This window comes from Diabrotica virgifera, chromosome 1 (genome assembly GCF_917563875.1).
Source record: "Diabrotica virgifera virgifera chromosome 1, PGI_DIABVI_V3a".
In the NCBI taxonomy this organism is placed as follows: Eukaryota; Metazoa; Arthropoda; class Insecta; order Coleoptera; family Chrysomelidae; genus Diabrotica; species Diabrotica virgifera.
Genome location: NC_065443.1, coordinates 8,524,539 through 8,540,431, shown reverse-complemented (window position 1 = coordinate 8,540,431; position 15,893 = coordinate 8,524,539). Strand labels below are relative to the sequence as shown.

Below are 15,893 nucleotides of genomic sequence, written 5' to 3'. Positions count from 1 at the left end.
ATGTAGATATGTATATATTATCTTATTTAAAATGCATACGCCAAAATGACTTCTTATTTTTTTATACCTTATACAAATTAGAAAAATCTACATTGAATTGGCCCTCCAGAAAACTTCTTATAATATTACAAAGGGTTAGAACTTGCCGAATTGGATGAAATATCCACGAAATCGAAAAAGTATTTAATAAACCATTAACCAATAAAATTTATAACTGGAACGAAGTAGGTAACTATACAATTTTTTACCTGACGTTATTACCTGAGAGACCTAATACACCAGACATAATTTTAATTTTTTTGGACATTATGAATACAAAGTTGTTCGTTTACTTGAAAAGTATTCTATTAAGCGGTATAATTTTATTAAAACGTATTCCTATAAGCGGATAAATTTATTAAGTAGTAAATGGAAACGTTTCGGGACCTCAAATTTATATTCCTTAAACCGGGATATTCCTATAATAACCAGTACTCTAATAAGCGGGTTCGACTGTATACATTAGTTTTTTTATATCTGCCCAATATTTTCCCTATCAAGTTTGGTATCATGTAAAATACATTAAGAAGAAAAAGCTTTCTCAAGGTTATAGCTGGATGAGATGGTAAAAACTGCACTCGGCTTGATTCTTATGTGGGCTGGGTACTCGAAAGTAGATATTTAAAAACCCCCCTATAGCAAAATATGTGTTTTTAAAAAAAAAACCTGATCTCTCCTTTGCTTTAAAAAAGAAAATTTAGGTTATTTAGGTAATTTTTAGCAACCTTCTAACACAACACACAAAAAAAATGTAACTTAAACTATAAGATTTGCGAGCAATGTAGTTTGATTTAGTCTACAGTTAATAATAACAAAGTTATTCAAATTATTTATAAGCCAAAAATGCCTAATCTGTTTATTTTTTATTAAATATGTTGAAAATATAGGTCTTCTTCTTTCATGTGGTAGCTGCAAAATTGCTATATTATTATTGTTTTCTATGCAATAACGTTGCAAAAGAAAGCTCTGTGGGATAAACAAATTGAATAATATTTAAACTAATGGATGAATCACCTTAAATTTTGTGTCCATTATATGGACTGCTTGACTCAACTTCTCATGCAATATCAAAGTCTATTTTATTTTTGCAAAAGTTATGGTAGGGGAGCAAAGTATGCTAAATGTGCAGTCACTCGAGAGCTTTGGGGACCTATTGGGTTGTGAAAAGTAGGTCCCAAAACCAAAAAAAGTTAAGTAAAGTTTTCCATTTTAGTGGCGACTTTCCATTTGTAATTTAATTTTTCATTTCCAACAATCTTTTTTTAGATTATAGCGCCATCTACCCATAATTCGAAAAAATGCCTCGAAAAAAGTTACTTATTTTTACGTAAGGAATCTAAATCTGCAATAAAAAATGGGGCTCCCATTTAAGATTTTAAAGTAACCCCCATCTCACCTCCGTGGGGGTCGTGTTTAGTGCCATTCGATAGGATTTTTCAAAAATATTAAATAAGTGTATTTTTCAGTTTTTAGATCTGTTGTTCATTTCGCGAGATATCGCGGGATTCGTATTTAAAATATTAAATTTATTTATTTATATAAATATTAAATTCCCTCTCCGTGGGAAGTCGTGTTTGGTATCATTCGATAGATTTTACAAAAATATTGAGCACGTATTTTTTAGTTTTTCGATCTGTCATTCATTTCGCGACATATTCGCTTTTTTCTTGTGAAACTTTGGGACTCACCCATTTCCTTACAGATCCTCAAATCCCCAAATCCTCAAATCATCAGATTTGTGAAATATACACTGTTTTGCGTGTACTTAACTTACCTTATCTTAATCTGACGATTTCGAGTTTTTCTAAGGATCGATTTTTTTTTCGGCCACCCCTTAACGAACTCCCCTGCATTAAGAGCCAATATATGGTGGAGGTACATTTTCAGGGTATGTACCCTCTGAGATCGGTGTGGAAATTTACACTTAAAATAACAAAATTCAGTTTGGCAACACTGTGTGAATGTTGATAGTAACATATCCCTTTTAAGATAAACAGAACTGTAATTTAATCCAGACAAATTAATATATTTTTTTGCCAACAAAAATGAGATTTTTCAACCAAATAATGTTTCAAATATGATGTGTAAAATAATTTTTAATTGGGCTCTGCTAATGAGCTTGTCATTATCGTCCAGTTATCGTCTTAATTATTTTAACTGTACTAATATCCGTCGACTAATTCTAAATGATTAATGGGTTGTTAAAACATTTTATCTGTAGCGGCTTCTGGAATGTCTTAAAAATATCGAATTTCATTGATAAAATGCGCATATCCCACCGCTCTTCGCTTCGACCATACAAGGGTTCTCCCAATGTAATAATCTGACGCGCTCGAGTAACTGCAAAAATCCCCGCTTGGGCTCCCCTACCATATAGCAAATTTTTTATTTTCGAAATTTTCGTCTTATTTTGCAATTTCCAAAGCAACAAATGAACGGACCAAAATTCAAGAACTGCCATTTTAAACCTTTGCTCATCTACTAAAAGACGAATATGTACTCTAAATAAGATATTCCATTACCCTATTTTTACCTGTAGCGACTTATACGAAAAAATTGCCATTTTTGACCCTTATTTGTTAATAACTAAAATTCTCGTCCGAACTGTGACGGGCAGATTTGTATTTATAATGTATTAGGTATATAGTACCCAAAAAACCTATTTGCAACTTGGCTGGTCAAGTATCCCGACAAAAACCTTATTTCTCTGGACTATAAATAGTGTTCCAGATGTAGTGTAGTAGTGAAATAAACGATTCATTAACAGTAGCAAATATCTCATTAAGCTCATGTAACATAACGACCTTCGGACCTGTCGACACGTTTACCTAATGCCAGTAAACACTTCGTTAGCTGAGCTGTTCTGTTCGTTCCAGGTCTTGGCTTACATGGCTGCCTACACTGCCATAACTCTCAACTTTATCCAGGAGAATTACACTCTCCTATATCTCGGACAGACTCTAGATGGGGAGCAATATTACGCCTGTAAGTCACTGTGGTGGGACTACGTTACCGAGATCGGGGAGCTGGTGATATTAATATTCGGGATTCATCTTAGCTATGCCAGCAGAAATGCGAGAACCCAGTTTCATGTAAGTACCACATTTATATTTTTTATTATACTGATTCAATAATTGTAAACTTGTTATCATGTTTTATTTATACAGTGCGTCCATAAAGTAACGCATAAATTCATTATTTCGTAAACCGGCGATAATAAGGAAAAATCTCGAAACAGGTCGATTTTTATTTTTAAATTCCGATTTTTTGGCATATATATCATCCTAGTGACGTCATCCATCTGGGCAGGATGACGTAATCGATGTTTTTTTAAATGAGAATAGGGGTCTTGTGGTAGCTCATTTGAAAGGGTATTCAATTCTCTATTCAATAATATAAACATTAACATATTTATTTATACAAGGTGTTAAAAAAAAACATTTTTTTAATTAAAATAATTGAGACAAAAAGAAGAATGTATATAATTTATTTAATTCAAAATACGTTTTACTGTTGTCAGAAAACAGGAAAAATGTTTATTTGACAAATAAATATGTATTGTGTTTCGCTTAAATTCAATGTTAAAGCTGCCACCTACCTGTCTCTTGGCAGTTTGAACATTTCGTTTAAACGAAAAACAATGTTTATTTGTCAAATAAAATTTTTTTCTCTTTATTGACAGTAGTAAAATGCATTTTGAATTAAAATAAATTACATATATTCTTCTTCTTGTCTCACTTATTTTAATTTAAAAAATGTTTTTTGAACACCCTGTATAAATAATTAGGCTAATGTTTATATTATTGGATAGAGAATTGAATACGCTTTCAAATGAGCTATCACGTGACCCCTGTTCTCATTTAAAAAAATCATCGATTACGTCATCACGCCCAGATGCATGACGTCACTAGTATGATATACTTGCCAAAAAATCGTAATTTAAAAATAAAAGACGACCTGTTTCGGGATTTTTCCTTAAAGTCGCCGGTTTACGAAATAACGAATTTATGCGTTACTTTATGGACGCACTGTATAGTACGTTCTTTAACGGTAAAATATTGCAAAACCTCTAAATTTTAAAGAACCGCTTGGATTGACATGAAATTTGGCATACACATAGCTAACAAGTCAAAGAAAAAAAGTGATATTGTGCTGATGTGTGCTTTTGCCCTGGGGGTGGTTTTCACCCCCTCTTGGGGTGAAAAAATATACGACCAAATTAAGTCCGGAAATGGATAAACTGACTAATTGTAAGTAACTTTTGTTCTATAGAGTTTTTTCATTAGGTCAATATTTTTCGAGTTATTTGCCAGTGAATATGTTCATTTTTTCAACAAAATAGTCACGCTTTTAGACAGTTTATCGCAAATAACTCAAAAAGTAAGTATTTTGTCGAAAAAAACATTCTTAGCAAAAATAGAGCCTGTAAAATTTAAAAAAATGGTGTTTATATCACGTCTCTATATATCACGTCAAATGGAATAGTTTAACGTGAAATAACTAAAAACAATGAACATTTCGGGGAAAACTCATTACAACTTATTTAAAGTGTTTAAAAAAAGCTTCATTTTTGTTTTACAAAAAAATTTTTAGCATCAAAAGTAAACAAGTTATGCTCAAAATAAAGTAAGTACTTACCTTTTTTTTTGGTAAAAAAATCGGGAAAATCACCTCCTAATTAGTATCTCAAAATGAACTCAATCGTTACGACTTCACAAGTTTCTTGACTCGTGTATGCATTGTTTATATTATGATCTGTAAGTTTCATCAGTTCAAATGCCTTATTTTGGAAAGGGCTGTAGTTAAAAGGGGTTGAACGAGTCACTGGTCACGAATGTATGCAAATTTAGAAACACCAAATCTTAATTAATTTTTGTCTTACAGAAAAACAAAAGAATACAGGATATTAGAAATGCAATGCTGACTTTTTTGTTTTTTGAGATTTTTGGTATTTCTAACAATTTTTAAGTTATATTGAAAAAAAGCATATTTTTCAAAATTAAAATTTTTGAAAATTTTACTTTGAAACCAAATTTTTTCAAAAGTAAGCACTTTGAATCGATGAAACTTACAGAACATATAAACACAACATAAGTAAAATAATTTGTGGAGCGGTAACGACTAATTTCATTTAAGTTGCTAATTAGGAGGTGGTCTTCCCGATTTTTTTTTGCAAAAACAAAAGGGGCTTTGAAGATTTGGCAACAATGTTAATATCCCATAATATCCGCTGTGATCTATAAAGATCGTGCAAGCCCTTTCCGAGATAATTGAGAGGTTCCATTCTTAAAACTCACTCTGTATAATTTTTTTTTTTCATATTTGTGTATATTTACCATAAGTTTAAACACTATATTTTTGCGATCAGATTAGCTTGAAAGCAAATTTGGATTGTAAAAGACAACAGACTCGATTAAATTATTTATGTGAGCAATATTTCACTCAGTACCGTATCAGTTAGTCCTCTTTAGAGAGTTAACTATCACGTTATCGGATGTAAACGAAACAACAATAAATAAACGAGGAAAAGAGGCTTCGACAATCTATTGGCTTCTTGATGAATCGACGCTACGCTAGTTTTTGCTAACCGTAACATCGCTGCAAAAGGGCCTTCTAGTTTTCTGCATTAAGCCAGTACTTCGATTATGTGCATATACAGGGTGGTCCTTAAGTAATTGTACCAACAGGAAGCAGTAGATTCTAACTTTAAAATATTACGATTTAAGTCAACTTGCTATGATATAATGTTGATATTAAGCAAGATACAAGTTGAATGAAATCAAAATGAAATGAAGTTAAATGAGCTTAATATTTCTTAATGGTAAATGAAATATGTATTAAGAAAGACGAAAAAAGAAAAAGAAATAATCAACACTACGAACGAAAGAAAATGAAGCTACTTTGGTCACATAAGTACTAAGAAATGGAAAATTTGAGTTAATGCGATTGGTTATACAGGGGAACGTGGAAGGAAAAAGAGAATGAAAAACAGAGCACTTCAAAGACATTCGCAAGAAAGGATTTTAAGATAACAACATTACCATATTATTATGTATTAAAGGGCTTATTGCAAAAATGAAAAAAAAGTAGGAAATAAATACAACGTCAAAGCAACATTCAAAATATCCAATACGTTGATATCTGTTCTGTCCAAAACTAAACCTCACAGCATACAAGAGAGATCAAAAAATTGCATCTATGAAATACTTTGTGAATGCAACAATTTCTATGCGTGAGAACCTGCAAGATCACTAAGGGCTGTTTCACATTGTAAGAATTTTGAACGTGCGAGGATTTTTTCGTGCGGTAGTTTTGACGCACCTATCCTTTTCACACAATAAGAATTGAGTCACACGAAGATATTTTGCTGTGTTGTTTGGTATATTATTTTTATTTATACTTTGTGGCTGAGGTAAGTACATGATATGATGTCTGATATGTATCATTACGATGTATCATTACAAATGGGTATTTTTTGTCCATACTTTTGTCCTAATGTACTCTAGTGCGTATTTAATTAATTTGCAATTTCTATTTTGTCAGTTATTATTTTTTATGTTTTTAATTAAAAGTCTTAATTTGTTTTTATAATCCTTGTTCTACTAAGTTATTTGTGGGATCTTGGATTAGCTCATCTGATTAGCTCATACAATCTATGTAATAAACGGGACATAAGTCACAATTGAACTAAAAAAATGATTTTATTAACGTTTCGACATCCGATTTGGGCGTCGAAACGTTAATAAAATTATTTTTTTAGTTAAATTGTGGCTTATTTTCCATTTAGAATAGTTTATTACAAAAATTCCGCAAGTAAACAGCTTCAAAACAACATTACAATATATGTTTTCGAATACGTTGTTTTTACTATGTTTTTAAATGTTGTTCCCCTCGTTTTAAATGTTGTTTTTAGATAATTTCACACAAGACGTGACCGCCGCCCTACTCCAGTCTTCACCGAGTCGTTTAGCCTATAAAACTAAATAGAATTTCGTCGAATAAAAGGTGTATATTATATAGGTATAGGTATATAATTCATTAGGTCCATCCTATTAACGCAAAAAGATACGATCTATATTTTCTTTTATATTCACACATATTGATGGAACACCCTCTATACTCAACGTTAATTGCAACTATGTAAAATAAAGTTTATTATAATATACTTAGCAGTTTTAATTACTGTTGTTATCAGTAACATATAATTAATTTTGCTGTGCTTACCAAATTTGTTTTTTTCTTTATCGCCTAATTCGTCAAATTCACTGTTAAGTGCACGGTATAGACCATTCCAAGCATTTATTGTCAAGTTTCTATCTTTATATATTTCTATATAATAATAATATAGTGTAAATAAAAATAATATACCAAACAACACAGCAAAATATCTTCGTGCGACTCAATTCTTATTGTGTGAAAAGGACAAGTGCGTCAAAACTATCGCACGAGAAAACCCTCCCACGTTCAAAATTCTTATAATGTGAAACAGCACAAACAGCTCTTGTTAGGATAAACGAGCATGAAACGCACACAGTTCAACACAAAATCGAGGTTTAAATGACCTTGATGATTGTACACAATAGCCAGATTTGGCTGGAAAGATATCAGCGTGGATGTTTTTATGATTTTTATGCCCTATTTTTTGCCCTAAAGCTGGGTGGTGCCTAAAACCATCAAAGCAAGTACATTTAAACCTCGATTTTGTGTTGAACTGTGTTCTGATATAACCTCAACAATAACAATTGGCGGTTACGCACAGATTCTAACAAAAAATTCTTTTTTAATCTTTTTTTTTTGAGGACGATTTCCGAAGTGGAAATCAAAACGTCAGTAATTATTAGGTAATAATGCAATTTTCATTACAACCAAACTGTAGGCAATCCTTTATAAACATTAGGTACTTAACTTGAACATGCCACAAGACAACAGTTTCGGAACCTTACTAAAAGCATGGCTTGCCTACAAGATTGAGGCCAAAGTAAGTAATTCGTTAAGTTTGAAGAAAAAAAGAATGTGTGTCTACTTTGTACGCACGTAAAAAGTTATACTTCTACTATATGATTTCAACGAAATAAATATACTTTCAACAGGTTATTTGTATTTTATTTAAAATTTTACTAATTTTTACTTACTACTTTCCAAAAATTTTTATTAAAACAATACCAAAAATAAAAAAAAAGATAACGAACCGGGGACCTCTCGATCTCCGGTCACACGCTCTACCACTGATCTATACTCTCTTTGCTTTGAAAGGTTACAAGATTTCTCATACATACTGACAAATTTAATAGGCCAAATTAAGTATACAAAAATACTTAAATATACTTACTATTATTATAAAATATCTTATTCCCGAAGAAGACAAATCCAAAGACACAAAAATTATAATAAATATATTTACTAAAAACACTAATAATATATTCTTTTCACGCACACCTTATTTGCGCTACATAAAGAGGTAGCGACTAATACCATACTGTCGGTGTGCGCATGCTCCGGGGAATGTAAAAATTCACTCTCGTGCCTACAGAAGTATAACTTCAAAAAACATAATACCTGCCTACTAAACAACTTTCAAACGTAATATTTGAAAACACTTCTTATATTTGGCAGGAATAAATGTTTTGAGCACTTCTGTTCAATATATAAACCTGCACTATAGATACAATAAAAACATGTTTGAATGAAACATAACTTTGTAGGAACGTTCAATAAATTTTTACCTACGTGTTAAAAAAATCGGCATGTTCAAGTCGACGATTAGAATATTTTATTCAAACAACGTTCCTCCAATCTATTACTAAGACACTTCTCCGCTCATTATTTCGTATCTCCTACATCAATATTTGAGTTTAAGATTGTCTAAATTTTACGTTCAATCAAATAGAACAGCGTCGTAGATAATCGAAGGATTAGGGCGTCGATTGAGTCTATCAATCAAGACAAAAGCTCTTAAAGTATTCAATTTATACTATATATTCTATCGGTGAAAAAGGTGTAAAGAAAATTGTGGGCGTATAATAATATAAAAATTTATTTTCTTCTTTCAAACGTGACATACAGATAAGATAAATTATTAGTCTATAATTATTATTAATGTTTAAATATAAAGAGTTCTGTCACCTCTTCCTTTGGGCACCCTTGATAGATGATTTTCTCAAAAATCTGTAAAAAAAACTTTTACTGCCTAGGATACTGTGACGATATTGTCTGGGGCAAATTTGCCAAGGTAGTGTTTCGGAGAATGCAAGAAGTTCTAAATAGAGTTGATAACTGGTGTAAACAGAAAAATAGACAATGCTCAAAAAACAGAAATCGTCAAACTTCATAAAAAAGACAGCATTACACATGCCTGAATTCAACCTAAAACTACGGGTGCTGGGAAAAACAGATTTCATTTCTCAAAGAAACAAAAGACCTAGGGGTATATTTTGATCATAGGCTTACATGGAATACTCATATAATGAAAAGCACACAGAAATCTACTATGCCTTTGATCAGGTGTAGAAGAATATGAGGAAAGAATTGGGAGCTCAACCCTAAAATGACTACATACATACATACAATACATGAAATCTCTCAACTTTCCAATGAGTTGTCTCAGATTCAAGAGTTGTTCACGTGTATGTTTTCTCTTGACGAACCCCGCTCATTCCTGAGGAATTTAATAATGTAGACACTCACCGGCACAAAATTCCGCCACCCAAAATTTTTGATTAAGTTTGACAATTTATAACTTTATTATTTGTACTCCGATTTTCAAGATTCTTGCACCAGTTTGTAGGGACATGTATTGGTATCGTTTGGTATTATTCCGGTAACACAAAAAATTTTGCTTGCATGGCATTATACGGGGATGAATGGAAGCGTTGTATTTTCTCCTAACTTTAAAACATTCTGTGGAAAAATGGAAGAGCTGATTTTGTTTCATAGTCCTGTCATATTATCCCGGAGGCATCACTAAAATTTTGTTTTTTGAATTATCCGAATATCTTTTTTATTGTAAGAGCTGTACCATTTTTTGTAAATAAAAACACCGATTGAGCCATAAAATCGAGGTTGTGTTGATAAGATTAGAATGGCCCGCATGCAGCCCAGATCTCAATCTTATTGAATATTTATGGGATGAATTAAAAAAAGCTATTCGCCGTCATCCTAGACCTCCAGAAAATTTGGTACTGTTATGGCCCTGGTAGAGGAATATCGGGCTATTCCCCAGGCAAGGATAACACATCTGTATTCGATGCCAAACAGATTGCGAGCAGTCGGTGCTGCAAGAGGTGGACATACCCGCTATTGAATTGTTTTGTTTTGTTGTTAATTTTGTTTTGTTTTGTTAAGTTTAGTGCCTTTGATATTTTTAATTAAAAAAACCTTCAAAGCAGTGTTTTTATTTACAGCTCTTACAAGAAAAGAGATATTCGGATAATTAAAGAAACAAAACCTTAGTGATACCTCCAGAATAATACAAAAAAAGTGTGAAAAAAAATCAGCCCTCTAATTTTTCCACAGAATTTTTTAAAGTTAGGAGAAAATACAACGCTTCCATTCACCCCCGTATAATGCCATCTAAGCAAAAATTTTTTTGTTACCGGAATAATAAAAAACGACATCAATACATGTACCTACAAACTGATGCAAAAATCTTGAAAATCGGAGTACAAATAATAAAGTTATAGATTGTCAAACTTAATAAAAATTTTGGGTGGCGGAATTTTGTGCCGGTGAGTGTATTTTTGATAATATGCAACAAGGTTTTACTGGCATGTGTTAGTAAGAAAACATGTAGTGTTAGTAAGAAAACAATCAGATGACCATTTTCCCAAATTCCAAACAGCCACACTGATAATCTAGTGACTGCAGCATTGCTCCCGGTATTGTGTCAATTCCTGGGGATTTATTTCTCTTTAGCGATTTAATTGCATTTTTTACTTCAGAAAGCAAGAGGGTAGGTCCTCTAGGCTAGTCGAAGCGTCGTAGATTTTCTATTGGAATCTCTTTATTTCTATATAAATCGCTACAAATCTTTTTTCAATATGTGCGAACAACTTTGAGGCATGGCGACGTGACAAATAGAGTTGAGTCGAATCTTAATGTTAAGTTATTGAAGGATTGAGTGGTTTGTTTCGTGAGATATGTCAATAGATCAGCGATAACTTCCCTACTAACTTTAAAGGGGTTGGACTTACGACTTTCAATTCTTATTATTCTCGTATACGCTCTTCAACAGAGCCAAGTGATCAGGAACTCCTGTCTCATGTAGAATTTTCTACTAAATTTTCCGAATGGCTCCTGGCAATCCAGAAAGCTCATGGTCACAGGCATTTTGAATTATCATGCTTTTTTAACGAGCTATCGCATATTAAGAATTTGCTGCCTTGTCGGCATGCAATCTGCCGATTGCATATCCGATTTAACAATTTTTACATTAATTGAAGAATATCCATGTTCTGTAAAACCTCGGCTGGATATCATCGCAATCATGTGATTTATTTCTGTTAAGGTGTTTTATGGCGTTAACTTGGCTAACTTTAGACCTTAGGATATCTAATTCTAGGTTTGTTGGTGTGAGTTTTAGTACTGTAATATGATTTTTTTTTATTTAGCTAATGCCTCGACAACTAATGGCCATTGGCATGGTAGGTACGGTGAATTTTTGCAGTTAGGTACCTATTGCCATGTGTAGTGTGTGTGTTGAGTAAGTGTCTTGTTAATTTGCAAAGTTGAAGTTATTGTCTTTGCAAAGAGACGCTAATTATTGTATCCGAACGTCTGCGGTCCCTCTGATGAGTACCGATCCCACAAGGACAGAAACTATTTTCATTCATTAATTTATAATAAACGAAAAATCGACCCTGGAGATTCGAACTCACGACCATTCGGACCTTTCGATCCAAATGTATGCCCTCTTACCACTGTGCCACAGAGGGGGTTACTGTAATATGATTAATATTGGACGTTTCCCTAATTATGCATAACTCGTTATGCAGGGGTGGCGTTATGCATAACTCGACCAAGCGCCATTTCTTTAAAATCGAGTTAACAGCGGATTCTGGTGACACATAGCTAAAACTGTCTTGGAAACAATCCATGTTATTGTCACGTTAACGGTTACCAAGAAAAACAAAATTAAACTAAGCGACATTCTGTCTATTAAGAGTTTTAAGTTTTGCATAACAAGACTATATCCATAACGGCCATTCTTAGTTTCGCTATAGTAGACTAAACGCCGACTAAGCGTCTTTGGTCTACTTATGCTAAACTAAGCGTTTGGCCAGAATAACATTTTTGTACCCCTTAATGTACACATTAATTTTCAAGTTTCGGTAAAAAAATGATCGAATTTTTTTAAAGTGAAAATGTTGTGTTTATGTATAATTAGACTGAAAAATAAAAATAATCTATATAAAATCTCTATATATAAGGCATAAATAGTTCTAAGAATAAAAAAACACGATTCACTTCAGACTGCTTCAAATATCCTAACGCTTTGTATAAAAACAAAATACTGAAAATTCTACAAAATAATTCGCATCGATTGTCAATGGTTGGGACTGCAAGTTATTAAAAATAAATCTCATTTTACAATGTCTTAACACTGGCTGAGTAATAAAAGAAGGTATCTATGTACCGCTGTTTATTACACTAACGCTTCGAATAACAACAGTTTTTAACAATTCAACAAAATTCAATTTATGAATTGTCAATGGTCCCTACTGCAAGTCAGTGGCGTGCGGTGACTTTTTCGAAAGGGGAAGCGATTCAATAAGGATATAAAAATATTTTCTTAAGGGTCGAGGGTCGAGCCACTTCCCACACTGATGCGCAGGTGCTCTCTATCAGCAAAGTACTTATGTGAGACGTCCTGGGTACAAGGACTCACACACTAAATCCGTGACGCGTGAATACGTGAGGCACTCTATTCCCGCTATTTCTAGTGACTAGTGACCTATCATTGATCTGTATTGCTAGCTCGGGCCTTGAGTCCTCGCGCCGGGCTTGGTTTTCTAAAGAAGAATCCTATTTAAAAAAAAATATAAAAACCGAGGCATTTTCCACAACACACAACTTTCACTAAAATGACACTTATTTATACTCGAGGTCTATTCTCCTATGAACTTCTGATAATTGTTGAATGCAGTCTTTTTCAATGGATAATAAGGCTAACTTTCAAAGTCTGTCTTCGCTTGTTGAATTTCTTTTAAACTCTTAATTTGAAACTTTTAATGCATCTTAATACTGCAAAACTTCGTTCAACTGATTCACTTGTGGCTGAGATAGTTAGTAGTACTAATTCACACAACTTGACCACTTCACACAGCGACTTGTTTAAACCAGTAGTTATAGAGAAATCCCAGATTTCTGGGTATTTCTTTATCATTAATGTCAGTTGTTTCATAAATGACACTTAACTGAGAATGCAAAGCTGGGATATCAAAAAATTTTCATTATTTAATCGTAGTGACATAAATTCCTCTGTGGGAAATTTTGATGAATTATAATTAGAAATATTAAGATTATATATAATTCTACAAATTTCAAATCGTTAAAATTTTGAAAGCTAGAATTAATCTGTTGTAGAATATTATCAAAAGGTCTCTTTGTTTCCTCTGTTTTCTCTGTCTCTCTGTCTCCGAAATTATCAATCTTCATTATTTTTCTTTCATGTTTAAACCCCACATGTTCAGTTTGATCCCAAATATTTTAAAACTGCTCTCGTTTTTTTAATTATCGTATTAATAAAGTCCAATACCATTTGATTTCTGTAAAATGTCAAATAAAAGATCAGTAAAAGGAAAAATCTCTGCAAAAAATTTAAAGCGAAATATTCTAAGCGAATGTATGTAATACCTAAGCACCTCTTAGCAGCAGTAACAGTCGGAGCATCTCACTTTCGGGAAGGCGAGAGGACGATCGCTCCCACAGGGTACCAAAATTCGCGCGACTAGTGGGTACAGTGATTGAACCCTGACCAATTTTTAAACGGGACAACTGCATGACAAGCGGCGATTTTGAGATGCGCTTCTGTCAGGAGTGGGCCGAATAGTTGAATTGTGTGCATATTGAGTTCGTTCGTACGCGATTAATTTTTAATATTTTTCAATGCCTATTGCCTAGGTAATATGTAGATTACTTGGATTAGGGAAAAATTTTTGATAATAATATATTTTCTTATATCGACGTATAAATAGGGAAGCGGTGCTTCCCCCGCTTCCATGGACCGCACGCCTCTGCTGCAAGTTAATAGATAAATAAATATCATTTTACAATGACAACAGAGTCTTGACAATAAAAAAGGTGTAGATGTAAAATTAGAAGAAGAAAAAATGTAGAAAAGATTTTACCGCTATTTAGATAATTATACGCTTTTATACAAAATACCAACTTCTCGAGCGCTTGAAAAATTTTGAAAGATTAAACTGTAATGGTCGCTCGTGTCAGAGACAGCGTGTACATTAAGGGGTTAATGTGCAAGCAAGTATTGCATTGTGTATGCAAATAAAAGTAACTGTATTGTTATTCGTTGAACTTGATTTTCCAATAGATGACCAATAAAGTTAACAATCTAACACACTGTACATTGTTCTTGGTTTTTTTATGCAATGATTCTTTCTTGTGTAGATTAAATTTTTGTTTATTTAAAATTTTTTTCTTTAGTTTTCCCCTGTTTAAAAACTCTGTATACTCCAATTTTTTATTGATATAATTTTAACTGCCTTGGAATTAACGCAAAAAATATATTTAATGATAATTGAATTAATTATGTTGTAACAATACACGTTTAACATATACATTTAAAAAAATGCTAGTTTATTTATTTAGCGATTACAAGAGGCATATCGAAATATTTTGTTTTGCATTAATAGAACAAATGACATAAATGGTAGGTGGTCTAGTAATGTATAACAGTTAAACTTCCTAAAATATATTTAAAGCATAAGTAGACCAAGCGACATTTTATTTTTTTTTCTAGAATATGGTAGGTGCGATTGTATTGAAACTTTGCAACCAAAAAGAGTTATAGGTGATCATTCTTCTGTTAAAATTTTGTGCAAATATGTTAATAAATGCATTTTTAAGAAACGAAAAACTTTGAAGCCATTTATCTCAAAACTATGTTTTGGCGCTTGGTCGAGTTATGGATAACGCCGTCATTGTATAAAATTATGTGCAGTTTGTTTTAATAAGTCTATCCATGTCCATATTACTTACCATAACTGTTTCATCTTCTATAACATATCTTGTTTCATTTCTATGTACCTCCGTCCACGTTTCGTCCATGTCTCCTCGCACATATTAGAAACATATTATCTTTATCTTTGATAAAATTATATACTCAGATACAGCGTCCGCAAAAAAATATAATAAATTTTGTTGACCAAATTGATAATCATCGTCCCAATGAACGTGCGCCCCTGTTGATCTTCAACACATACAACTTGGGAAGTTCCGTCCTTAATCCAATAGCTCTCATCTACAGTAATTCGTGTTCAAATTTTCCAAGAAGCTGTGAACCATAATAATTTTATAATTCGGAACGTAACTAAATGAAGTTCGCGGTTGCTAAGGTTGCGGAAATTTCCTGAAGTAAACTTGATATTTAATGGAAAACGTCTTGGGCTTTTATCTAAACAATGTAAATAGGTGTACGAAGCGGCAAACTGTTAGACTTTTGCAGCTTACAATCAGTTTACAAAGATTGTGTTAAGCGTCGTTTAAACACAACGATAAGTCACAGCAACTAGTTGTGATGACAAGTTGAAACACTGTTTAGACGCTGCGATTCAATGCGATACCACCTTCAACCCAACTCCAACTTTGATAAGTTGTGCGATGCACCGTTTACACACAAT

The 15,893-nt window shown here is 32.7% G+C and overlaps 1 protein-coding gene across 1 annotated transcript in view; it reads left to right on the top strand.

Annotated features, from left to right (window-relative positions):
• The window catches only part of LOC114329090 (probable G-protein coupled receptor 158), a 382,856-nt gene that overhangs the window by 154,045 nt on the left and 212,918 nt on the right, over positions 1-15,893 (top strand). The window contains exon 7 of the mRNA XM_050648285.1: positions 2,916-3,131. Coding sequence (XP_050504242.1) covers positions 2,916-3,131 — 216 coding nt within the window. The remainder of the gene's footprint in view (positions 1-2,915; positions 3,132-15,893) is intronic.